Raw genomic sequence first — 25,430 nt, 5'->3', positions numbered from 1 at the left:
TTGTGAGATTCGTTACCATTCTTTTCAAGTAGTGTGGCCATAGTGTGGACTCATAACTATGATTGTGGGGTGAAAGGGGGACCTGGAGAACTTGTAAAATGTACAGGACCTGATTTGTTTGTAGTTTATGGAAATGGCATATGGACCAGATGCAGCCTCAACAAATACCAGAGCCTAGGGATGTTCCAATAGGATTTTCTGTTCCTGTAAGGGAACATTCTTCTGTTACAACTCCTAAATTCGATGACTTGTTGGGAGAAACTTTGGTACCAGATCAATTGATTCCATACCAGAGCCATTTGATTCCTTACCACCAACTGTTCCTGTTGTTCAAGACAATGCTGCACCACCATCACCATGTTATCCCAGGCTACTGCAAAATCTCGTTGTGAAGCTGAATTTATAATTTGTTTACTTCGTGAGTTACTATGCCAGGGAAGAATAATCCCTTGCAAGCTGAGAGTCTGCGGTCATCCACCCTCAACTTTTAGTTAGGTTACATAGTGTTTATGTTAGCCATGTAAACGATTATGTATATATATTGGGGAAATTTTTTTAAGTAGGGTGGAGGTCCTGTCCCTTTAAATGTTTGAGCGTCCACCCCCCTCTGCTGAACAAAGCCTCATTTTGGAGGTGGTTTCTGGTTTTGTGCAACAACACAGCGAGCACAGCTGTTTCTGTCTGCTCCCTCCGTGTCTGTGTCGATCTCCTTCCCTGCTGGGTCCAAATATACCGTTTACGGCCTCCGTTTTACATGTGATGAACTGTGGGCAGAAAGTCTACCAGTTTAGACATCTGGCTGCTGGATATGCAGGAGCATATATCCCCTCAACATGTACTGCACACATGCCTGGGCCAGAGTGAATGACTCACTCAAGTCTGGTTATTTTTTTTTAGATTGAGGGGCCTGATCCAAAGCTCGCTGAAGTCAGGAGAAAGGCTTCCACTGACTCCAGATCAGGTCTTATCTGAGCCGTCCCATCTGTGCGTCGGAAGCCTCTGAGAAACACTGGATTTAATAATGTGCAAATAAACAGTAGAAGAGCGGCGGCTCTGCAGAATGTTAGAGACATTACATAATACCATGTCTTCCTGACAAGCAGTAGCAGATTTCAGGCCCTTGCAGGGTCAACTTCTTGTTGGAGGAGAAGTCAGCGATGCAGATTTAGGGTATTTTCTTAGTGTAATTTGTTTATTTACAGCAGAGGTACTGACTTGCTCCTGTGCCGGGGGGAGGGGGCGGGCTCAACCCCCTCTCTTTGCTAGGCCCCTCCCCCACTCCACCCCTTCCCCAAGGCCCCAACCCTGCCTCTTCCCACCCCACCCCTGCCCCGCCTCTTCCCTTCTCCGCCCTGCCCTGTTTAGGGTGACCAGACAGCAAAGGTGAAAAATCGGGACAGGGGGTGGGGGGTAATAGGAGCCTATAGAAGAAAAAGACCCCAAAATTGGGACTGTCCTGATAAAATCAGGACATCTGGTCACCCTAGCCCCGTTCCCCCCACCAGCGTGCCCCACCCTCCCCCCTCCCCCTTCCCCCAGCACCTCCTGCACACCGCGGAACAGCTGATCTGCGACGGGTGGGAGGCGCTGGGGGGAGGGGGAGGCGCAGATTGGGGAGGCTGCCGATGGGGGCTCAGCACCCAGCATTTTTCCCCGGTATGTGTTCCAGCCCTGGAGCACCCACAGAGTCAGCATCTCCGATTTACGCCAATCCTTGAAAAAAGGTGGTCACACATCAGGGATCTCAGTCCAACCACCACTGCCCAGGTCCCAGGAAGCAACTCCACACCAAAAGTATGCTCTGGCTAGAGAGATTAAAGCAGAGGGCAAATGCTCTTGCTGTTTGCAACAGCTGTCCCGAAAGAGCCTACATCATACAACTAACAACAGTCTAGTTGTTAATGCACTGGACTGGGACTCAGGAGATCTGGGTACCACTCTTGGTCTGTTCTTGGAATCCTAAAAAGTCCAGTACAAGTCAGCCCTGCTTTTGCTTCATTCCACCTCATTTGGCACTGAATGTAATTGTTTAGGGCTATTTCCTGCCTCTCCTTGCTATGTTCCTGAAGGACAGTACCCAGCAAATTATATAGCTACAAAAACCTCAGCCGGTGTCTGTATTCTTCTTGCAGATCCAGTACTTATTAATTAATTGCCCCTCTTAAACCTTACTTTAGTCTCTCTGAAGCATTTCTTGGTAGAAAAGCTTTAAACATGTTTCAGCCAGGAAGTGGGCACAGTCAATGGATACTTCTTGTATTAAGCCATAGTCATCATAAACTATGCTGTCCTGTGCTAACCTGATACTGAATGAAGAGCATACATCTGCTGGGGGAGGGGAGAGAGACTTCTGACTTTTAAACTACTTTTAATAAAATCAGCACAGAAACACAGTAAAAACAAGAAAGTAAGTTACAAATTCAGAAATAATTGTCTATCCCAAACAGATCAAAGTGCATTTCCAGTAGCCCACTGCCTAACAAATTAATCCAAATCACTTCAGAGTGTAATATCTAAGTTCCAAATGAAGGCGTAAAACCACTAAAAATCTTAAAAACCAAAGACCATAGGCCACCCCAGCACCAAATAATTTACAAAGTCTACTTTTTTTAAATGGCCATCTTTGCTTGACCCAAAATAAAGTGTGCAGGGCGCACCACAGATCTATTCGTGAACCGCTACTTAACAGGAAAAATAAATACAGGAGGAGGAGAGAAATCAAGGCACAGTCAGCGAAAAATACTCTGACATAAAACAAATAATGGCTGTAACCCGGAACAAGTAAGAAACATATGAAAAAGTGTCTCCTCTGCATCACAACACAACACAGACACTTCTAGAGTCAAACGATGCCCAGACCCATTTGTGGCAGTAGCCCCGTGAAGAATTCTCCGTAGGAGACCACCCATCCTCTTTGCAATTGGAGGCTTGTATACAGTTTGCCAGGCTGCCTGGTGAAGTCTGTCATCAGAAGCTGTCTTCTCCATACTGTATTGGGATACATCAACAAATGTTTGAAAATGATGAATTTTTGCCACAAGGGTATACAATGACTTATGGTCGAAGCTGTTAAAAGTAAAGTCACAAGGCCCACTGAAGGCAAGCAAGCTGCCCGGCTTGTCAATATCCCAGTTGCAAGCAGCAGTAACAAGCTGGAAAATAGAAACAGTAATATAATCAGGAATGCCTGGCTCCAGGAGTCAACTGTCTAGCTTGGCATACTGCCCCTAGGAAGGGACGATTCCACCTCTGATAAAAAACCAGAAACCCAGTGAACGGAAGAAGCAAAGGAGGACTTGTGGCACCTTAGAGACTAACCAATTTATTTGAGCATCAGCTTTGAACGGAATGAAAACCAAGCTTGACAGCCAGATATCGGCTGGGACCCACGGAAAATTGGTAAAATCAATAAAATGAATCAGATTCGTTATGCCTGCTGCAATCCAGACAGAGACAAGGCTCCTAGAAACACGAGTAGGAATCCTCATGGCAGGATTACAAACAAGGGGTTTAGCGAGCAGCCCGGGAACTCCAGCCGCCTATTCCAAGGCCTCTGCTTTAGAAATTTCCAAGTTTTAGAAACGCTTCAATAAAAAACAGGTAGCACCTCAAAACCAAGGGACCGAAAGTGCAACAAAAAAATGTTCCCGATCAAAACCCAAATCCTCTACCCACCGAGAAAAGGCAAAGGCCAGTGGCGTCTAAGGAACAAGCTCATTCACAAACAACAGCTGCTGCTAGAACTGTAACCAAATAGTAATGACTCTGCTGAAAAGATCAATGAGACTTTGATTCCCTTCTGCAACGGGCATATATAAAACACTCTACCTCAGCCAGCGATGGTCATCCCAGAAAACGTCCAAAAGAACCTTCTGAACTTTTTCTAAAAGGAGTGGAAGGGGATCTGGGAACAATACACTTATGCCACAACATAGAGGAAATTAAATTATTAGTGACTATAACCTGCTATAAACTATATCCTCAGAAGGATAGTTGAATCAAACACCACTTCAACCTTTGCAACCCCCATCTCCAGCTTTTCCATAACTCCCTCCAAATTCCAACTGAAAATAGCATCTGGTTCCAGCATGACTCTCTCTCTACATCTATATGTATCATTATACAGTAACTGAATGCACGAGACAAACCTGGTCCCAAAACCAAAAACACAAATGGTGCGAAACAAATATCCATGATCTGCCCAATCAAAAGCCTTCTCTTGATCAAGGCTAGCCAGAGATGTCAAGAGTAACAAGAAGGGTTTCTTCAGGTATGTTGGCAACAAGAAGAAAGCCAAGGAAAGTGTGGGCCCCTTACTGAATGAGGGAGGCAACCTAGTGACAGAGGATGTGGAAAAAGCTAATGTACTCAATGCTTTTTTTGCCTCTGTTTTCACTAACAAGGTCAGCTCCCAGACTGCTGCGCTGGGCATCACAAAATGGGGAAGAGATGGCCAGCCCTCTGTGGAGATAGAGGTGGTTAGGGACTATTTAGAAAAGCTGGACGTGCACAAGTCCATGGGGCCGGACGAGTGGCATCCGAGAGTGCTGAAGGAATTGGCGGCTGTGATTGCAGAGCCATTGGCCATTATCTTTGAAAACTCGTGGCGAACCGGGGAAGTCCCGGATGACTGGAAAAAGGCTAATGTAGTGCCAATCTTTAAAAAAGGGAAGAAGGAGGATCCTGGGAACTACAGGCCAGTCAGCCTCACTTCAGTCACCGGAAAAATCATGGAGCAGGTCCTCAAAGAATCAATCCTGAAGCACTTGCATGAGAGGAAAGTGATCAGGAACAGCCAGCATGGATTCACCAAGGGAAGGTCATGCCTGACTAATCTAATCGCCTTTTATGATGAGATTACTGGTTCTGTGGATGAAGGGAAAGCAGTGGATGTATTGTTTCTTGACTTTAGCAAAGCTTTTGACATGGTCTCCCACAGTATTCTTGTCAGCAAGTTAAGGAAGTATGGGCTGGATGAATGCACTATAAGGTGGGTAGAAAGCTGGCTAGATTGTCGGGCTCAACGGGTAGTGATCAATGGCTCCATGTCTAGTTGGCAGCCGGTATCAAGTGGAGTGCCCCAAGGGTCGGTCCTGGGGCCGGTTTTGTTCAATATCTTCATAAATGATCTGGAGGATGGTGTGGATTGCATTCTCAGCAAATTTGCGGAGGATACTAAACTGGGAGGAGTGGTAGATACGCTGGAGGGCAGGGATAGGATACAGAGGGACCTAGACAAATTGGAGGATTGGGCCAAAAGAAATCTGATGAGGTTCAATAAGGATAAGTCCAGGGTCCTGCACTTAGGACGGAAGAACCCAATGCACAGCTACAGACTAGGGACCGAATGGCTAGGCAGCAGTTCTGCGGAAAAGGACCTAGGGATGACAGTGGACGAGAAGCTGGATATGAGTCAGCAGTGTGCCCTTGTTGCCAAGAAGGCCAATGGCATTTTGGGATGTATAAGTAGGGGCATAGCGAGCAGATCGAGGGACGTGATCGTTCCCCTCTATTCAACATTGGTGAGGCCTCATCTGGAGTACTGTGTCCAGTTTTGGGCCCCACAATTCAAGAAGGATGTGGATAAATTGGAGAGAGTCCAGCGAAGGGCAACAAAAATGATTAGGGGTCTGGAACACATGAGTTATGAGGAGAGGCTGAGGGAGCTGGGATTGTTTAGCCTGCAGTAGAGAAGAATGAGGGGGGATTTGATAGCTGCTTTCAACTACCTGAAAGGGGGTTCCAAAGAGGATGGCTCTAGACTGTTCTCAATGGTAGCAGATGACAGAACGAGGAGTAATGGTCTCAAGTTGCAGTGGGGGAGGTTTAGATTGGATATTAGGAAAAACTTTTTCACTAAGAGGGTGGTGAAACACTGGAATGCGTTACCTAGGGAGGTGGTAGAATCTCCTTCCTTAGAGGTTTTTAAGGTCAGGCTTAACAAAGCCCTGGCTGGGATGATTTAACTGGTAATTGGTCCTGCTTCGAGCAGGGGGTTGGACTAGATGACCTTCTGGGGTCCCTTCCAACCCTGATATTCTATGATTCTATGATAAGGGAAATCAACCCAACATGCACATCAAACATTTTTTAGGCTGAAATTACATCCTGGAATAGGAAAAGGTTATCAAACAATGGAGCTGTTGGGGACACGAAGGGCTGATCATGGTGCATGACTGAACCAATCACAGTTTTCAGACTATTTCCCAAGGCCTTTGAAAAAAATTTATGGTCAGAGCAAAGCAGGGACACAGGTCTCCATTTCTTTCCCGCTCTTCTTCAGCAACAGTGTAAGAACCACTCAATGACAACGGAGTGGCAATATCTTCTCTTTGGTGCTCTTCCAAAAAACCTGGAGCAAGTCAGGCCCAAGAAGGGTCCAGTAAGTTTTATAAGGCCTTATAAAACTCTACAGATGCCTTCCCTGGACAAAGCCACTTAGGGCAGAAGTCAATTCTGAGAGTGTCAAGTTCTGTTCATGTCTGTTCACATCCAATGCTGAGATCCTCAAGAGCCTCAAGGAGCCGTTGAGGCTCAGACGGACACACAGGCTCTGTGGCATACAGGTCTGAGAAAAAATTCACAGCAAAGATACTAATCCCCCAGGGCATGAAAGGACTGGGCCTGATGATGTCTTGAAATGGCCAAACATCTTCCACTCTGCATGTTTCTTTTCCAGACCAAGTAGGGGCGTCCATTTGAGAAAAGGCCCTGAAATCGGACCCCAACCAGTCCACCCTGTACTTTGGTATCCAACAGGTCCCTCAAGAGCTGTTTTTTATATTTCAAGCTCTTATGCAACCCAGCATCATTACTGCCATGAAAGGCTTTTCAAGTTCCACAGTCCCCAACTCTAACTCACTCCCCCATACTCAGGTGAAGGCCCAGGGTTGTCCACTGCGTGTATTGCTGACAAAAACATTGAATATTAACTGTACCCACCTCCCACCATTGTGTCAAGGAGGAGAAAATGTCGTTTGAGGCAAGGCAGGCTCCTCAGAGTTAACTGAAAGGTCCATGGAAGGGAACATCTTGTCAAAGGCGAGTGTTAAATGCCAGTATGGATGACAGTCTTGACTAGGAAGAAGAAACAACACAAGTAAGACAAACCCGTGATCTGAAATCCCAGTAGGGACAATACAACCAGAAAGCAAATGAGACAAATGATGAGTAGAAATATAAAAACAGTCCCAAGAGGCCACAGAGAAAGAGCTGGCACTAGTCTTCAACCAGGTGTAAAGGTTGCAGAAGGGTGAAAATGTCGCCACACCTCAGTCAGGCCAGAAGCCTGGGAAAGAGTTGCTGAGCAGCCAGTGGATGTGGTTGCAAATGATTCCTAGCCAAGATCTCATTAAGAGCGCGATTCAGACCACCCCCCAAAATTAAAATATCAGTCGTCAAACAATTTGTCAAAAGAGCATCCAAGCACTGGGAAAAAAAAAACACACGCCCTGTCGGTCCTTACAGTGGGAGTGTAGACATGAGTCAAGAAAAGACGGCGTTGCTCAAAAGTAGCTTGAACCATCAATAAAAGGTCTGGGACAAATTCCCACACAACCACCGAATCAGGCTTCACCTGGTCTGCAAAGAGAATGGCAAGCCCTGCACTTGCAGTGGACTCATGACTCAGAAAAACCTCTCCTCTCCAACCAGACAGCCAATCAGTTGGGTTACCTGCAGCTGGGTGCGTCTCTTGCAAAACTGAAATGCCCACCTTTTTCTGGGACAGGCACTCAAAAAGAAGCCATTTGTGTTTTAATGTCCCTGCACCCATTCACATTCAGAGAGCTACATCCACAATTATCCATCAGACCAGTACGCATCAGAAAAAATAAAACTAGACAGCCACAAAAAACCTTCCAAAATCTCAAACAAAAACACCAAATTCGCCTCTATCCCTTAATCCCCAACACTTCCATCAGTCAAATAGACACGGACTTTCACCATCAGTTTTGTCAATCTGTACCTCTCCTGTTTGTCAATCTAAGACACAGAGACAAGTCTGAGGAGACAACAAAATAGATTAAGGAAAGGAAACCAATCAGCCACCTCTACCCCACATTTCCCCTTAGTCTCACCCAGAAACCTACCAATAGTATCCACAGTATATCCCCCGTCAGGGAGTTCAGGACCCAAAGGATCAATGAGTTCATCATCCCTCACATTCTCAGACTCAGAGTCACTACGGACCCTGAGGGGGGAACCTCGGTAAGACCAAGGGAGGGGGCTTTTGGGACCAAGGGGGCAAAACTAATACCTGAGACTTTTCCATGCCCCCAAGCAAAGAATCTCAGCTGCGTGCTCCCCAACTGCACTAACCAAGCTAGCCCTCTTCTCACCCTCAAAAACTGGAGCCCCCTTTGCCTTGAGTGGCTATTTTTTGCTTGGGGGTTTTGCCAGCAAGCCAGAATCCTCCACCAAGGCCGCAGATTCTATAGCAACAAGCTCAACCTCCATTTTGCAGTCAGGTTCAGGCCAAGAAGCCACAGAACGAGTAAAGCCATCTCCTCCATTTTTTAAAGGGGCCATTAACCGCCCCAGAAACAACATCCCCAGAGACATATGAAGCCTATTGAGACCCAATATCTGACACAGCCACTCACTCTGTGCTTTAGTCTCAGAAACAACCACATTCCCAGGCACAAGGTCACCATTCCCAGGGGCAGGCTGCCTCCTCTAAGGGCACTGATTGACTAAATGTGTCAGACGCCCACAACGAAAATAGGCCATGTCCTCAGAGGCAACAAACAAAGTGTAATCACATTCCCCAAGCCTGAACTTCAGAGACACTTTTAACACTTTGGAAGCATTGGTTAATATCATAAAAAACCTGTCTCTGAAAGGACCAAACCTCTGGGATTTTCCAGCCAAAGGATTCCTCCTAGTGATCTTATCATAACTCACCCGGTCTTTACCAGGTGCTCTAAAGAGGGGCATTAGAGATAGTGACTTTAACAGCAGGCATTAAGAGGAGCACTACAGGGACAAAAACACCCCACATAACAATCCCCTCCACAACCACCTGCTCAACAAGGCCGAGCGTGGCACCAAACACAACAGCCTTGCTCATGTGGGTGGCATACCGCACATTTTCAAACCCCATCACATTCCTCACATGTAGAACAAACCCCTCCTCAGAGGCAGAGTCTGGAGGGAAAACCCACAACCCTAGGCCACGGGTTCAACCCCCAGATGCTGTAATAAACCAAGGTTGGGTTCCTGGTGGATAGAGCACTAGACTGGGGCTCAGGAGAGCTGAGTTCTATTTTTGGCTCTGGCCTGGTCCTGCTGGGTGACCTTGGGTAAGGCACTTCACTTCCTTGTTCCTCAGTTTCCCCACTTGCAAAATGGGCATAATGCTGTCTTCTTTGTAAAGTGCTTTGAGAGCTACTGATAAAATGCAGTAGTGTACTGGGAGGCTGGTGCCTCTGCTGGAGCTCTTGGTTATTCTTATAAACTAAACTGCAACAGGGGGGTTCAGTATCTGGATGGGAGACAGGACCAGGCCCGCTTAGCTACTATGTGGCAGGGATAACTCAGTCTAGGGAGTGCTCCCCTCCCTGAAGCTGCCTCCCCTCCATGCCATATTGTGTCTGGTTCTGGGCACCACAGTTTGGGACGGATATGAACAAATTGGAAAAAGTCCAGAGGAGAGCAACAAAAATGATTAAAGGTCTAGAAAACATGATCTAGGAGGAAAGACTGAAAAAAATGGGTTTGTTTAGTGTGGAGAAGAGAAGATCAAGGGGTGGACATAACATACATAAAAGGTTGTTATAAAGAGGAGGGTGATACATTGTTCTCCTTAACCTCTGAGGACAGGACAAGAAGCAATGGGCTTAAACTGTAGCAACAGAGATTTGGGATGGTCATTAGGAAAAGCTTCCTAACTGTCAGGGTGGTTAAGCACTGGAACAAATTGCCTAGGGTGGTTGTGGAATCTCCATCATTGGAGGTTTTTAAGAACAGGTTAGACCAGGGGTCGGCAACCTTCGGCACGCGGCCCATCAGGGTAATCCGCTGGCGGGCCGCGAGACATTTTGTTTATGTTGACCGTCCACAGGCATGGCCCCCCGCAGCTCCCAGTGGCCACGGTTTGCGGTTCCCATTCCCAAGGGCAGGCTTACCCAAGCTGCTCCCTTGTTGAGCAGCTCCCAGTGGCCGCGGTTCACCATTCCTGGCCAATGGGAGCTGCGGGAAGTGGCACGGGCCGCAGGGACACGCTGGCCACTGCTTCCCAGAGCTCCCATTGGCCGGGAACAGTGAACCGCGGCCACTGGGAGCTGCGGGTGGCCGTGCCTGCATACGGTCAACGTAAACAAAAAGTCTCATGGCCTGCCAGTGGATTATCCTGATGGGCTGCGTGCCGAAGGTTGCCGACCCGTGGTTTAGACAAACCTGTCAGAAATGGTCTAGATAATACTTAGTGCTGCCTCAGTGCCAGGGACTGAACTAGATGACCTCTTGAGGTCCCTTCCAGTCCTACATTTCTATGATTCTATAAACAGGTCTCTGTTCCTCAGAGCTGGCCAAAAGAAATCCTGAAATTAAACCCACAACGACCACAAAAATAAACAAACCCAATCAGGAGATGGCTAATGAGCTCCTCTGGGCTCAATCCCTGCCAAATTGACACACGGGCAGAGTTTCTGCCAGCTGGAGGAAGAAAGCTTAAAAAGGAGAGCTGGTCACAGCAAGGGGTAGCAACCAGGAGGAAAGCAGCTGTGGCTTAAAAACAGCTGTCTCTTGTTACAGAACAGCTGAGAGGGGAAACAGCTGACAAGCTTCCCTCACCCTCAAAGACTTACCAACACCCTGAGAGACCTTTGAAAGGGGGAAAGGCTCTGAAACTGCCCGAGTGTGACCCTGAGAAAGGCCCTGCCTATCACACTGAGGTAATGTTGCTGCTTGAAAGTGTCCCGGGAGATATATCTGAGGTCTTGTCACCCAGTGACAAGCGGCAGTCTGAATCCAAATGGCTTATCTGCTGCAGCTGTAAAAAAAAAAAAAACTCATTAAAGGAACTAAAAGATTTCAGAGCCATAACGTTTATAAAACATCAAGGACTGATGGTGAGGCAATGTATGGTTTCCGTACTCCAAGGGAAGAGAGGGTTAGAAGCAGGGGGAATTCTTCAGGTCACAGCAAACTAGCATTTCATTTCAAGATTCCCAACAAGAGACGTAGGAATCAAGCTCCTCTCTGGTTCAGACTACATGAACTCTGATCTCTAATGAACCTTTTCCATAAATATTTACAGTGGTATCAAAATCTTGTCTTTAGCAGGGGTGTGATAAGACTCAGCAAAGAGAACAGAACAGAGAAAGATTCCCCAGGGAGAAGGGAACCTTGGATTAGCTAGAGGTTCAGAAGTGCTGTATTGCACTTTTTTGGGTGTTCCTTTATCCTGTGTGCATGGGTGTCAGTCTGAGCTTCATGAAATTGAAGGACAAGGGGCACTGTTGAAAGCTAAGTGCTGAGCAAGCTTCTCCCAGCACAGTTCAGTCCTTATCTGGAATTATTCCACCACCTTTTCCTCAACAGAGAATGACAACAGAGTTGTTTTTTGATGGGCACTAATATCCATTTGCGGTGGGGATGCTTAATGAGCCTCCAGTATCTTAAACCAGGATTTGAACCCAGAGCTCAAAAGATAAAAGACTAGACCACCAACTACGTAACATCCATAATGCTACTTCACTAATGTTACGTTTCCCCCACTGAGATGTTCTCCTCCAATAGCTGATATCTATAAGGCTGAGCTGTGACGTTCAGATCTATCTCCAAACTTCTCTCAGGTTTGATGAAATTTTGATACACCCTTGTGATTCTTGCAGAGACGGTCCATGAATCAGACCATGGAACTCAACTTCCCCAAAGCTTGGATGCAGTTTTCCAGCTCCGGATGTTTGAAAAATGGGATGAAACTTTGTAGGAATTTCTCACTGACTAGTTTTTGGACACAATTTGAAATTTCAAGAAAGAAATTAACGAAAATTGCAAACTTTGAAAATTTGCAGCCTGCTCTATTATCATCTAAATAGCCACAAACTCAGCGCTCTTCATACATCCACAAACACCAAGAGAAATCTCTACCTAGGACTTGTCTACTTAGGGGATATTGGCCAATATAGCCATTCCAAAATAACTACTCTGTGATACCGATTATAGAATAGCTCCCTATGTGAATGCTCTAGTTTTAAATAAAAGTGCCATAAAATCACTGTTATTCTGGATTAGATTATCCACTCAGGGAGTTTTCCAGAATATTTCAGCTAAAGTGGAATAGTTATTCAAGACTAGCTATGCTGGTCAATGTAGACAAGGCCTTCGTCAATGCCACCCAATGAGCCAGCAGGCAAGACACACTAAGCAAGCTACCCCACCCCAAGCATGTCACTGTACAAATGTATCTGAATTCAATTGGCTCAACTGGTAGAACCCCTGGACAGCACCTTATCTTAGATAACTGCACAGTGCTGCCTCCTTGGTGCCCAGGTATCTGAAGCAGAATGGATGGCACTGGGGTGTATGCTGGGCAATTAAGAGAAGGCAGTGTGGTCTAGTGGATGGGGCACTGGGTTGGGAGTCAGGAGACCTGGGTTGTGTTTTTGGCTCAGCCGCTGACTTGCTTTGTGACCTTTGGCAAGCTGCTTCACACTTCTCTATATCTTCTCCCTCCCCTAACCTTGGAGGCCGATCTAAAGCCTGCTGAGTACTTACAATCTGTCTGGTTTATTTAGACTGTAAAGTCTTTGGGGGAAGTGGCTGACTCTTATGGTGTGTTTGCACAGCCCCTCTCATCTCAGCTGGGGCTTCTACAAGTAACTACCACTACTAATTAATTACTAATTCTCTCTGATCGGAATTGAGCCAGACCAGAGATCTACATCTCTTTGTTTCATGCAAACAAAACAGTATTGAGCAAGTACAGAAAGAACAAGGACATGAAACTGATTGGGACCAGAGAGTGAAACTGATCAGTGAGTTTTCACACCTTAATACTTATGACCCCTGTCACCATTGTACCTGACTGCCTTCCAAGTATTTATGGCTATTTCCTATGATTAAAGGAAGAATTTTGATCAACCCCAGTTTACAGATGTGGAAAGCAAGGCATAGAGAGATTAAATGACTTGCAGGAAGAGGGTGGCAGAACCAACATTTGAATTCACATCACCTAAGTCCCAGTCCTGTGATTTAACTAGGCAACCACCCTTCCTCTAAGCCAGGGGTTGTCAATAGCTGGACCGCGGGCCAAATCTGGACTGTCAGATGCTTTTCAATGAACTGCGTGGGCTGAAGCAGAGCCAGGCCTGCGCCTCAGCGCACACACACCCCAGCAGGGGGCGGGCTCCTGGGCCAGGCTGCAGGGTGCAATCGTGTTCCTGGGTGGCCGCTTGTCCAGCCTCAGCCCCACCAGCAGCAGCCCAGGAATGGGGAGTGGCAAGCGGTGAAGTTTAGGGGGGTAAATGTCCACACCCGTTCCCCCCCCCCCCCCCGTTGGGCAGCCTAATGTGTCTCCGCTACAGCCTGTCCCTCCAGTCAGGGAGCGACGGGGTGTCACTTGCTCACTCGGCAGCTCAATTAGACAGCAGCACTGTAGGGGCCCTAATTCAAACTCTCTTCTACTTTCCATGGAGATGGCGAGGCTGGCCGGGCCATGGAGTCGTGACTCGTGGGCCCCGGGCCCTACTGGGCAACCCGGCTGGTAAGTCCCTGACAGGGTCCCACAGCATTCCCTTGTGCTGGGGGTACCAAGCACAATACAGCTTCCCACCACCCAGCTGGTCCTCAGCCTCATGCCCCCTGACCCCGAGCGCTCCCTGGAAGCTCCCCTTAGCCCTGGCCTCTTGCCCCCTGCCCCCAAGCGGTCCCCAGAACCCCCTCCTGGCCTCATGACCCTCATCCCTGAATGGTCCACAGAGCCCCCACCCACCCCAGCCTCGTGTCCCTCACCCCCAATCGGTCCCCGGAGTCCCCACCCTGGCCTTGTGTCCTCCCCAACCCCTGTCCTTTGGGGCCAGTCCCCAGAGCCCTGTCCAGCCTTCCCCACACCCCAACCAGCCTCTTTCCCTCCTCAGTTCACCTCCAATTGCCTGCTCCTGACACATCCTGGCCTTCCCCCACTTCCCCAGGGCTGTTATCTGGAGTGCCCTTGGTCCCTCCCGTGACCCAGAGCCTCCTTCCTGCCCCTCTGCTATCCCAGCCCCCAAAGGGGCATCACACTGCTCGTTGAAGCATAGTCTAATAGCTTCACCTGCTGGCTCCAAGCCCCAAAGTACTCACACATATACCTGCTTTGCTGCCCAGATCCCAGCCCATACCCAATCCTCTTCCCACCTGCCCCATCTCTGCTACTTGGCTCAACTGGGGGCATAGAGGAACATTTTTTGGGGGGTGAGGAGCAACTCCAGGTGGCTCAGGGCAGCCCTGTATGTCTCGTTTTCAGTATAGGGAAATAATGGTCACTCTACTCTCTGGACAGGGTGAGCGGGGAGGTTGGTTTTTTTTTTTTTGGGTGGGGGGGACAATCAGGGGGTTAGGGAAAGTGAGCTGTAGGTGGGGGGACAATTGGGGGTTATATGCCTACAATAATTGTATTTGACAAAACCAACATTAATTCTTTTTGTAAACTCATAACAAATTCAAAACTTAGCACAGCTGCCTGCAAGTGTTTTAATGCGAATCTTGGCATCTATTTGACATTTTATCTGTGTACTTTCCCAAAGTCTCCGATTCATTGCATCTTTCTGGGGGGTTATTTTTAGGTTATACAGTGGTTTGATTTTATTTTTCATTTAATGCACTAAAAATATAAGCAATAGACCCTGTTTACACTGCACAGCCCTGTCTGTGTTCGATGCACGGGGCACTGGCGGTTTGAACAATGTTTCTCTGGAGTCTGGGCCTTGACAAAAAATAGTTGACTACCCCTGCTCTAAGCCAAATGAAGTGTGCTAAGGATACCCTTTGTACCCTGGCTTCTTACCCAAACTGGTGAAAAGTGAACAAAAATCATGCAAATTCTTTCACTTTTAATCATTGATAGTGTTGCAGTAAGACATTTCTTGGAAATAAACGAGCTTCATTCTGTCACTGCCCCTTCATGCATATTAAACTAGAAAGCCTTGGATGAAAGACAATTGTGTTGCCATATTAATATAAACCAAAAATGAATGTTAAATACGTCATCCTTTGTAAAAAAACAAAACCGTAATTATCAAGAATAATGATCGTTTTACTCTTTTCATCAGCCGGCTTTATTGCTAGGGGCATATTGAATGGAATCCATTTCAGGTGTCACTTAAAAGAAGTTTTGTCAAGGGGAGCTTATTTCCACAGGCAATTTCTCCTGCAGAAAAAAAAATTACAATAATGTCCTATAAAAAAAGCAAATATTCTGTTTCACCCACACCATAATGTAATCATTGCAGCCTGCAGATGTACTGCGATTGTTTCCTTAGTACGACTCCATAGCATGGTAGAGATCTGGGACCAGGCAGGCCAGGAGGAGAATGGGGCTGGGGACCAGGGTATGCCAGGGCTGGGGTCTCCAGGGCGCTCCTCCCACTCGCTCCATTAGCTTTGGCCAGGTGCAGTTCCGCCTCCACCAGAGGGCGCAGGCCAGGCCCACCCAGAAACAGAGGTTCCTGCATGTTCCTTGAGGACTTTGCCTTCCGCGGCTGCCCAGCTGCATTGGAGGACGGGCTCAGGGAGGCCCCAGTGAGTGTGGCCAGGTGGAGGTGGGGCCTTATGCCTCCTGCAGGGCACAGGGCTGGGACAGCGGAGTCCTGGCAATGCCAGCTCGCACAGGGCCTCCAGAGGTCTGAGTGGGGGTGTGGCAAGGTGTGTATACCCCACATTGGGCAGGAGAAGGTTAACCTCACGCTATGGGCAGCAGAAGCCCCGCCCCTCTGTCCGTGCTGGGCATGCTCCAACTGCTGCCCTAGTATAAAAGAGAGCCGCCCAGCTCATTCTAGGCTGACCGCCACAGAGGAAGGATCTTTGGAAATGACTCCAGCTGAAGAGATGCCACAGCCCTTGCCTGCAGGAGCCGGAGATCCTGAGAGTAGGAGCCCCAGGGAATTACTCGCGCTGAGGAGCCTGGAGACCCTGAGGTCCCATGGACTACAGCTTTGCCGTAGGAAGTGACACAGGGAGGGTGAACGAGTGATACCTCCCACCCGTGTGAGGGCAGCGTGTTTCGGTGGGATTCCCCGCTGACCCAGTGGCAGACCACTCCACCACTGTTAGGGCCTGGTGGGGTCGGGTGGGGCTAGGCCCCCCTACCTGGGCCACCACTCCCCCTTGTGGTGGCCCCTTGGGTACTGGCTGCTAGTTCTCACTGCCCTGTGTCTGAGGATTGTTGTATTGACTCTGCCCGCTAGGCCACGACCCCCTGAACACAAGGGCTTCAGTACTGACTCTGGCCATTAGGCTGCCCTGCCCTGACTCCAAGAGCTGCTATATTGACTCCGGCCTCTGGGCCATGCCGCTTTCAGCCTAAGGACAGTCTGGTAGACTGTAACCACGGTGGTAACACAACCCTGCCCTGCCCCAAAGGAGGACGGGATGCGTATACCACATGACAAGGGGCCAGCTCTAGGTCACAGGGGCTCAGAGACCTCCCACCCCACTGCCCTAGGGATTGCAGGAACGTGTGTGTGTGCAGGGGGGAATAATCTAGCCTCTGTTGGAGGGTAAAGACCCTGCTGTAAACTTGTCAGTTACAAAAGAAGAGTTTAGGTCCTGCACTCCCGCAGCTGCATACCCCCCCCCCCAGGACCTCCACACACCTTTGCCCTTCAGGGCCCCCACACCTCTGTCCTGAAGGTCCCGCTGCCCTGCAACCCCATCACAACTCTGCCTGGAGTGCACTTCTACACACACCTGCACCGGCCCGTCAGGATGGAGGGGTGGCCAGACCAGATCTGAGCGGGGCTGTGACCCTGTGCGCCATTTCGAACTGATTGCACCAAAACCGCAGCTTTATCAAGCTGTGGCCATAAATTTTGAACCAAAAGAATCACAACTTTCTGACAGCTTTACGCGTCACATCTATTGATTGTGATCACAATATGAATGCAAAATTATACAATTGTCACATGAATGTAAGCTTTCTTTTCTGACCTATGCAATTAAGGAAAACCATGATTTTACTGTCATCTCTCACTGGAATAGGAATAGGTGGAGTTTCTTGGCAGAATTTTGCAGAATTTCTGTTTTTAGGAATACTCACGAGTAAGGATATGCAGGATCAGCCCATAAAAGCCATGGGAAGAACTGTTGCACAGGTTGGAATAATAGTAAAAGAGAGAGGGCCAGTTCCTTAGCCATTTGGCTCAAGTTGTCTAGGCAGTGCACCTGGACTGGCTACTTGGGCTGGGTGCTAGGCATATAATTTGGTTCCTGTCCATGGTGCAATCTGTTCATGGCACTAGTGTGCTCATTCACAAGGGAATGGTTTTTCCCAAGGGAAATGGTCTTGTCTGGAGGAAAGCATATGCTGTGTAATGCTGCTCCTGCTCTGTGCAAAGGAGTCTGCTCGCTGACTGCTTTCCTCAAGCGAAAAGGATTTACTGTGTTTATAAAACTGGATGTAATTCCTGGATAGCCTTTTCATTCCTGTTACAGACAATGGCTCTTCAGAAAACCTCCAAGCAGTTACTAGCTAATGTATCTACTAATCTAGTGATCCAGCTAGCCAGGTGGCTGTCAATCTAGCCCATTTGCATCATTTAATAACTCAGGCCAGGTCTATGCTACAGACCTATATTGGCATAACTATGTTCATAGATTCATAGATATTTAGGTCAGAAGGGACCATTATGATCATCTAGTCTGACCTCCTGCACAACGCAGGCCACAGAATTTCACCCACCACTCCTACAAAAAAAACCTCACACCTATATCTGTGCTATTGAAGTCCTCAAATCGTAGTTTAAAGACTTCAAGGAGCAGAGAATCCTCCAGCAAGTGACCCGTGCCCCATGCTACAGAGGAAGGTGAAAAACCTCCAGGGCCTCTTCCAATCTGCCCTGGAGGAAAATTCTTTCCCGATCCCAAATATGGCAATCAGCTAAACCCTGAGCAAACCCCCCCCCCCCCCCCCGAGCGACATAGTTATACCTATCTAGCCCCCTGCGTAGACCATGCTATGTCAATGGGAGAGCTCTGGGGGAGATGGAATACGCCGACGGGAGAAACTCTTCACTAAATGTCTTCACTAAAGCGTTACAGCGAGGCAGCTGCCTGGTGCTATACACGAAGACACGCCCTCGACGTGTCACAGCTAAATACAAGATTGGAATAGATTGTTTAACACAAGTAGTTAACCCACATTTCAAGGGGCCATTCACGGTGAAGTGGCCCGTTAACACCCCTCCAGTCTTGCGGGGGGAAGGAAGTGGGGGAGTTAGTTTCCCAGACCTGAAGAAGAGCTCTATGTAAGCTTGAAAGCTTGTCTCTCTCACCAACAGAAGTTGGTCCAAAGATGGGCTCACCCATCTTGTCTCTCTGCAAAGAAATTGACAATGATTCAGCCACTGGTGTGCTGAGAATGCTGCCTATCATGTTGTCCAATATTGTTTCCTTGTCACCCTGTCACCCTGTCTGTATCCACTTGTTGTCTCTTGTCTTATACTTTGACTGTAAGGGAACATCTTTTTGTTCTGCGTTTGTACAGCCTGTAGCACCAGGGGGGCCTGATCCGTGACTGGGGCTCCAATGCATTACAATAATACAATAACAATAATGCTGGTTTCAGAGCAGCCCCACTGTGCTAGAAGAAAGGATCTGGTCTTCTTCATGGTTGGTGCCTTGCTTGGTCTCTTTAGGACTCTTTTTGGGGAGGGGCTGCTGGCTCTTTCTTTGGGGTCTACACTTACTGTGGGGTCTGAGGGCCCATGTCCCTCACAAAATTCTATTGTGACTGTGAACGCAGAGTCAAGTTAGCTAATGCAATGATGATCAGTTGAATCAGGACAATGTCATGTTCAACATCGTGGCAGGTAGGTCTAACCCTCCAAGCATGGTTTAACCACGCCTGGCTAACACAAAGCTGACCATGACTTGCTGCAAAGTCAGGGTCAGCATCATATTAGTCAGCTCGACTCTTCACAGTTGTGTTCCAGCACAATAACATTTTATAGGGAAAGGGCAAAAGGATTGAGCGTTATTTTGTGCCAGACTCAAGCCACATGATTCAGATTTGATTTTTCTATTGCCTGGTCTAGATCCAAATTTTGCAAGTTGAGGCCCACCTTATCTAGTGATATCAACTGTGGTAATTCAGAAGCTCAGATCTCAGTGAGTAAAATAGCTATTTAGTTCCCCACTTGTTTTTGGCAATAGACTTCGGGCCAGATCCTAAGCTAGTGTAAATCAGAATCACTCCATTGAAATCTGTAGAATCATGCCAGTTTACACCATCTGAGAATCTGGCCCTTTTTAAAAGAGTCACATACAATGTCTTTCACTAGGAAAGCATTTTATTTTCTTATTTACGGTAACCTCTGATTGCCACTGCCGAGTACATTGGGTTTTGTTAGGCACTAAGGCTCCGGTCCACAAAGGTATTTAGGCTCCTAACTTCTATTGCTTTCAGTAAAGCTGGGCCTAAGATCCTCAGGGCAAGGTCTGTCTTTTTGTTCTGTGTTTGTACAGCACCTAGCACAACGGTATCCTGGCCCACGACTGGGCACTACCATAATACTGCTAATAGATAATAAATAATAAGTACTGGGGGCTTTTAAATGGATGAAAACAGGAGAATGTTAGTCAGTTACATAAAACCATTTGCTTCACTAAGGGTGCTCTCTTGGCTTCCGTGCTAGGGGTGGTGAATGTCAACACTTTAAAGCCCCTGGTGAGGCTACTAATATCCTGTCTGACACAGAGCCAAAAAATTCTCAGAATTACATGCCTTGAACTGAGGAAATCCTGTAAAACCTGGGCTTCGATGAGATTGTTTTGAAATCTGAGAGAGCGAGAGGGTAACTCAGATGGCTGGGCTGAACGAAGGCACGAGATGTCGGCAGGAAGAACAAGCGGGTATCAGATATGAGTGCAATCAGGTGTGTGAAAAGAGGCAAGCAAGTTGTCATTAACCACCCGTGGCCCCGGTGAATCCCCAACTTTCCAAGCGCTCTAAGACTGATTTACAAAGGAGGCTGCTTTTGAAATTGCTTGCTATTATCTTATGATCTTCTAAGAATATGGGAAGCCCTTTGTAGTGAAAGCTAAATGCAGAAGCTTTGGAAGAAAACTAACATGGGGCCAGAAGAGCAAAATACATAATGTGACAGGATCACTGAGAACACAATGCTCTATCTATCACAATGCCACACCCTTATTTTGCACGGATGTCTCCAGCCACCACTGCTGTTGTTTCAGATCAGATCAGGGCAAGCTTAAACCTTTGGCCCAATTGTAGTACTAAGCATTATTCTTTCTACTGCTGCTACTCAGATACAATTCTAGCTGGGTGTGCGAGTGAAGATGCAGAATTGGGTCCACTGTGTATATTCAGTGGCGGTTGGATGCACAGACATACAATCCATTGCATGGAACATGAGGTTACGGCATGTAGGCAAATGAGGGATGTCACTCAAATTACACCGCACTTTTTAGGTGTAAATATTTCCAAACCATGGTTACAGGACCCAATCCTGCTTCAGTGGAAGTGAATGGGAAATTAGGCCCCAAATGAACAACTGGTTTTCTCACTCACTGTCTTCTCGGTCACCAAAAGTGTGTAAACAATGCCAGGTCCACAGGAGCTCTTGAGTGCTCTGTCCTTTGGAAACACCAAGTAGAAGAATAAATATGAATTTTGGAGTCTACCGTTAGGCTTCCATCCTTGACAATCTTGAACATTTTGCCCAGGGTTGTGATCTTATATCCCCAATCACCTCACGTACTTTACCAGGGGACTGACAAACTATGGCCCTCATGCGGCTGTGCTGCTTCCAGAGGAGATCTCCAACTGCTTGGGAAAAGTGGGCGTGTGTCATTATCCCCATTTTCCAGATGGGGAAAGTGAGGCACAGAAAATTACTTTCAATCATGGGTGCCTAAAATTCCATATTCAGGCAATTAAATAAGTGGCCTGATTTTTCAGAAGTGTGGAACAGTCCTAACTCTAAATGAAGTTAGCAGGGACTGAAAATATAGGCATACATGTCTACAGGATCTGTCAGGGACCAGAGCGCTAGAAGGACAGGCCGACTGGCCCAGACCGAGGGTAGGCGTCAGAGTTGGGGTCAAGAACCAAGCAGGGGAATGTGGATGGGAACAGGCATGACTGCAGCTGAGCACTGAGCCGCCACTAGCTTGGCCCTGCTGCTGGGCTTAAGATCAGGTCTGGTGATGCCTCTCTGCCAATCCAGGGGTTCTGGTCAGTCAGAGTGTTCAACTGTAGGTCAACTAGCTGGTCCCAGGTTCGGCAGCAGGTCCTGATTCCTGACAGGGGCCTTGGACTGTGCAATCCCTTGGGAAGGGATGGTCTGTTACTATGTGTATGTCTGGCTCATAGCACAATAGGGCCCTGATCTTGGCTAAGGATCCTAGGTGCTGCAAATCCCAATACCTGAGCACTCCCAGGACGGATATCAACAACAGAACTGAACCAGTGATGAAAACAGTAGAAAATCTGTGGCCTAGTATAGACACCCCGTAACACCTTCCAGGGCAGATCAGACTTCCACTACGAACAAACCCATTTTTCCCACTTTTGCTGGTCACGTTTACATCTCTCCCTTTGTCTGCTGCAAGAGATGCTGCCCTCACTATGTAGACAGACCTACTGCGGGCCAGTTTGTCCAGATAAACTGGCACTCATTCCTCCTTGATCCCATTCGCTTCAGCAAGGTGTGAGCTGGAGATAGGGTTGCCAGGTGTCCGGATTTTGACCTGGTGGCTCCAGTCATCACTGCTGACTGGGTCATTAAAAGTCCGGTTGGTGCGGAGCTGGCAGGCTCCTTACCCGGCTCTGCACACCTCCCAGGAAGCAGTTGGCATGTCCCTCCAGCTCCTAGGTGTAGGGGCAGCCATGGGGGCTCTGTGCGCTGCCCCTGCTCCGAGTGCCAGCTCCACAGTTCCCATTGGTCAGTAACCATGGCCAATGGGAGCTACGGGGGCAGCACCTGCAGGTGGGGCAGTGCGCAGAGCCTCCTGGCCGTGCCTACACTTAGGAGCCAAAGAGACACGCCAGTCACTTCGCTGGATCTGTCTGATGTCAGCACTGCCTGGAGCCTGCACCCTGAACCCCCTTCAGTGCCCCTGCTTCCTGCCCCAGCTCTAAGCCCCCTCCCACACCCAAACTCCCTCCTAGAGCCTGTACCTCGTTCCACATCCCAACCTCCTGCTTCAGCCCGGAACCCTGGCTCACACTCCAAATTCCTCAGCCCCATTCCCCAGCCCGGAGCCCCTTCCTGCACCCCAAGCCCCTCATCCATGGGCCCACCCCAGAGCCGACAGACCCAGCTGGAGCCCTCACCCCCTCCCGTACCTCAATCCCCTGCCCCAGCCCAGTGAAAATGAGCAAGTGAGCGAGGGTGAGGGAAAGCGAGCCACAGAGGGAGGGGGGATGGGGCGGGGCCTTGGAGAAGGGGCATTGGGGCAGGGCCTCAGGGAAGGAGTGGGGCAGGGACGGGGCCTCGGGGAAGAGGCAGGAGGCTGGGCAAGGCTGTTCGGTTTTGTGCGATTAGAAAGTTAGCAACCCTAGCTAGAGATCATTTATTATTTGCTTTTCGGAAACACCCACAATGTGCTCAATGTTTTTCAAACTAAAAAGCCACCATCCTTGCTTCAGGGCTCCCACTGTAAAGACAGATAGACAGACAGAAGTTAGAAGGAAAGGGGACAACATGTAAGTCAAGTGCTCAAGGTGGAGCTTGGCCACATCTTGGCAATTGAGGTCAACTTTTTAAAAAAATCCTTTTTTACTGTTCGTTATTTATCAGCTGAATCCTCCCTAGGCATCAGAGCAGACCTGAATCTCCAAGTAGGACCTAAATGCAGAAAGGGAAGAGACCTTGTTGGTGTGTTGCGGTAAGAGGTGACGAGTGGGGGGCATTTGGGTCACAGCCCTCCCGATTGCTCCGTCACATCGTGCAGCCAGGACCCCTCCTATGGGGCAGCTGAGCCAGCGAACTGCACGAGGCAGGGAGAGGCAGAGACAGGAGGAACAGCTGGGAGCTACAGGGAGGGGCTGCTGCTTTCTGGGAGGGGGGTCTGATCGAGCTATTCCAGGGTTGTGCCCCCGCCCCCATCAGCAGGCATGGGTCATCTCTGGCTGCAGAAAGCATTCTGTGCAAAGAGGGCAGCATGGAGATCGTGTGAGAAAGTGACAAATGGGTGTGTAACACTGACAGACACTTGTTGTCGTCGGGCGGGATTGAACCTGCGGCCTGTGGAGCTTAGTGCATGGTTCTCAACTGCATGAGCTAAAAGCCACGTGCCTCTTAGCTAAGGCTGTAGCAGACTCATTAATCACTAAGTGGTCTTGGTGCCACTAGGTGGGACAGAGCACCACACCCAGCAGGTGTGTGGGTTAAAGGTGCATGAGGCAGGCATGACTGAAGTGGAAAGGGGCATAATGCCAGGCTAGACAAGGGTGGATAACTGAAAGGGGTAGAGGTTTGAAGGCAAAGACAGGAAGCTTGTGTGACGCCGGCGGGTCAGGTGCCAAGTCAGGCCAACATCCCCAGGCCTCAATGAAATATTGACAAATATGAAGCTGAAATCAGTCTGGCTCGCCTGAGTGTTAGTATTGTTAAACTAGGTCGAATTCTAAGAATGCGTTTAGACTTGATTGTATGCTTGTGAGTTGCTGCCTCCATTAATCTCACTTATGGCCTCTGTATGCCATATCGTAAGGCAATATTGAGTGTTTGCATTGTAAGCCTCTGTAACTGCGTAAATCACCAGACAGGAGAGAGACACTGAGTGGTGTGAAATGCTGGTCTCCAACAGAAAATGTTATGTCCTGCCTGACAAGGAAGGCCCATCGACACCAGACAGACTAGAGTGCAACATGAAGATGAGTCTTGCAAGTGAATCCCTCCCATCTGCTGAGTTTGCATCTCAAAGCAGAAATGAGGAAAGAAATAAAAAGCCTCTAATAAGCAGGAAGTGTATCTTTATGCTGCTTGAACTCTGGGGAGCTGGGATTACTAGGCATAAGCTAAAGATCCCCAGTGCTTAGGCTGGGTTAGCCCTAAAGGACATACAGAGCTTGCTTATCATAGAAGCTTCTATTACTTTTTGAAATTTAAGATTGGAACTCATTGGGGTGTATATGTTTACCTGCTTTAACGTTGTAAATAAATTGTTTCCTTTTCCTATATAATAAATCTTTAGATCGTTTATTATAGGATTGGCTACAAACATTGTCTTTGTTGTGAGATCTAACGTGCAATTGAAAGCTCAGTGGTTTGAGCATTGGCCTCCTAAACCCAGGGTTGTGAGTTCAATCCTTGAGGGGGCCATTCAGGGATCTGGGGCAAAAACTGGGGATTGGTCCTGCTTTGAGCAGGGGGTTGGACTAGATGATCTCCTGAGGTCCCTTCCAACCCTGATATTCTATGAAAGAATTGTCTATGAATTGAATATTGTTGTGATACTTGGAGTAAGGGACTATCTATCACAAAGATAGGCTTCCCTGGGTGGCAAGACAGATTAAAATATCCCAGAGCGCACTCTGTGTTTACACTGTTATAGTACCTGAGGAGTTTACACTTGATAATTAGTTGGTGAAATCTCAGTCTAGAATTCACAACCAATTTGGAGTTTGTACCCTGGTTCTTAACAGCCTGCCCATGCTCTCAGGCCACTGCAGGACAGCTTAACCCTAGGGAAGGGGAGGCAGCAGAGAAATTCAAAGCAGTGGCAACATAGGAAGAGTGTGGTGTAGTGGCTAGAACACTAGCGTGCGACTCAGGAGACCTGGGTTTTATTTCCAGCTCTGCCTCTGGCCTGCTGGGTGACGTTGAGCAAGTCACTTCCCCTCTCTGTGCCTCAGTTTCTTCACCTGTAAAATGGGGGTGATGACAAGGACTTCCTTTGTAAAGTGCTGTCAGATCCCCTCATGAAAAGCCCCTGTATACTACGAGCAGGAGTATATTATTTATTATTATGATCAAAATGATGAGCAAGGAAGAAGATCTTAGTTGCTGGTTTTTGCATGGGCAATGTGTATGGCAGGGCAGCCAAACAGAAGGCTGCTGCAGTGACTGGGTCAGGAAAGGTCTGAATGAGAGTACTGCAGGGGGGGATGGAAAGAAATGTAGAGACCTGATATATGTTGCGATGGATAGCCTGGAAGTGTTGGGCAAAGGAAAGGGAGGAGTGAAACATAACCCCAGATCACGACTTGAGTGATGGAGAGGACGGTGCAGCTGACATTACAAAGCACGGACATTTAA

At 48.1% G+C, this 25,430-nt stretch overlaps 1 protein-coding gene across 1 annotated transcript in view; it reads left to right on the top strand.

Moving 5' to 3' along the window:
• Positions 1-15,657: 15,657 nt before the first annotated feature.
• LOC140906948 (store-operated calcium entry regulator STIMATE) overlaps positions 15,658-25,430 on the top strand; it is an 85,910-nt gene continuing 76,137 nt past the window's right edge. Inside the window, exon 1 of the mRNA XM_073331928.2 lies at positions 15,658-15,726. Coding sequence (XP_073188029.2) covers positions 15,658-15,726 — 69 coding nt within the window. The remainder of the gene's footprint in view (positions 15,727-25,430) is intronic.

The sequence above is a fragment of the Lepidochelys kempii genome, chromosome 1, assembly GCF_965140285.1.
Source record: "Lepidochelys kempii isolate rLepKem1 chromosome 1, rLepKem1.hap1, whole genome shotgun sequence".
Classification (NCBI taxonomy): domain Eukaryota; kingdom Metazoa; phylum Chordata; order Testudines; family Cheloniidae; genus Lepidochelys; species Lepidochelys kempii.
Note: the sequence above shows the minus strand (reverse complement) of the source record. Positions and strands in the feature narration are given on the sequence as shown.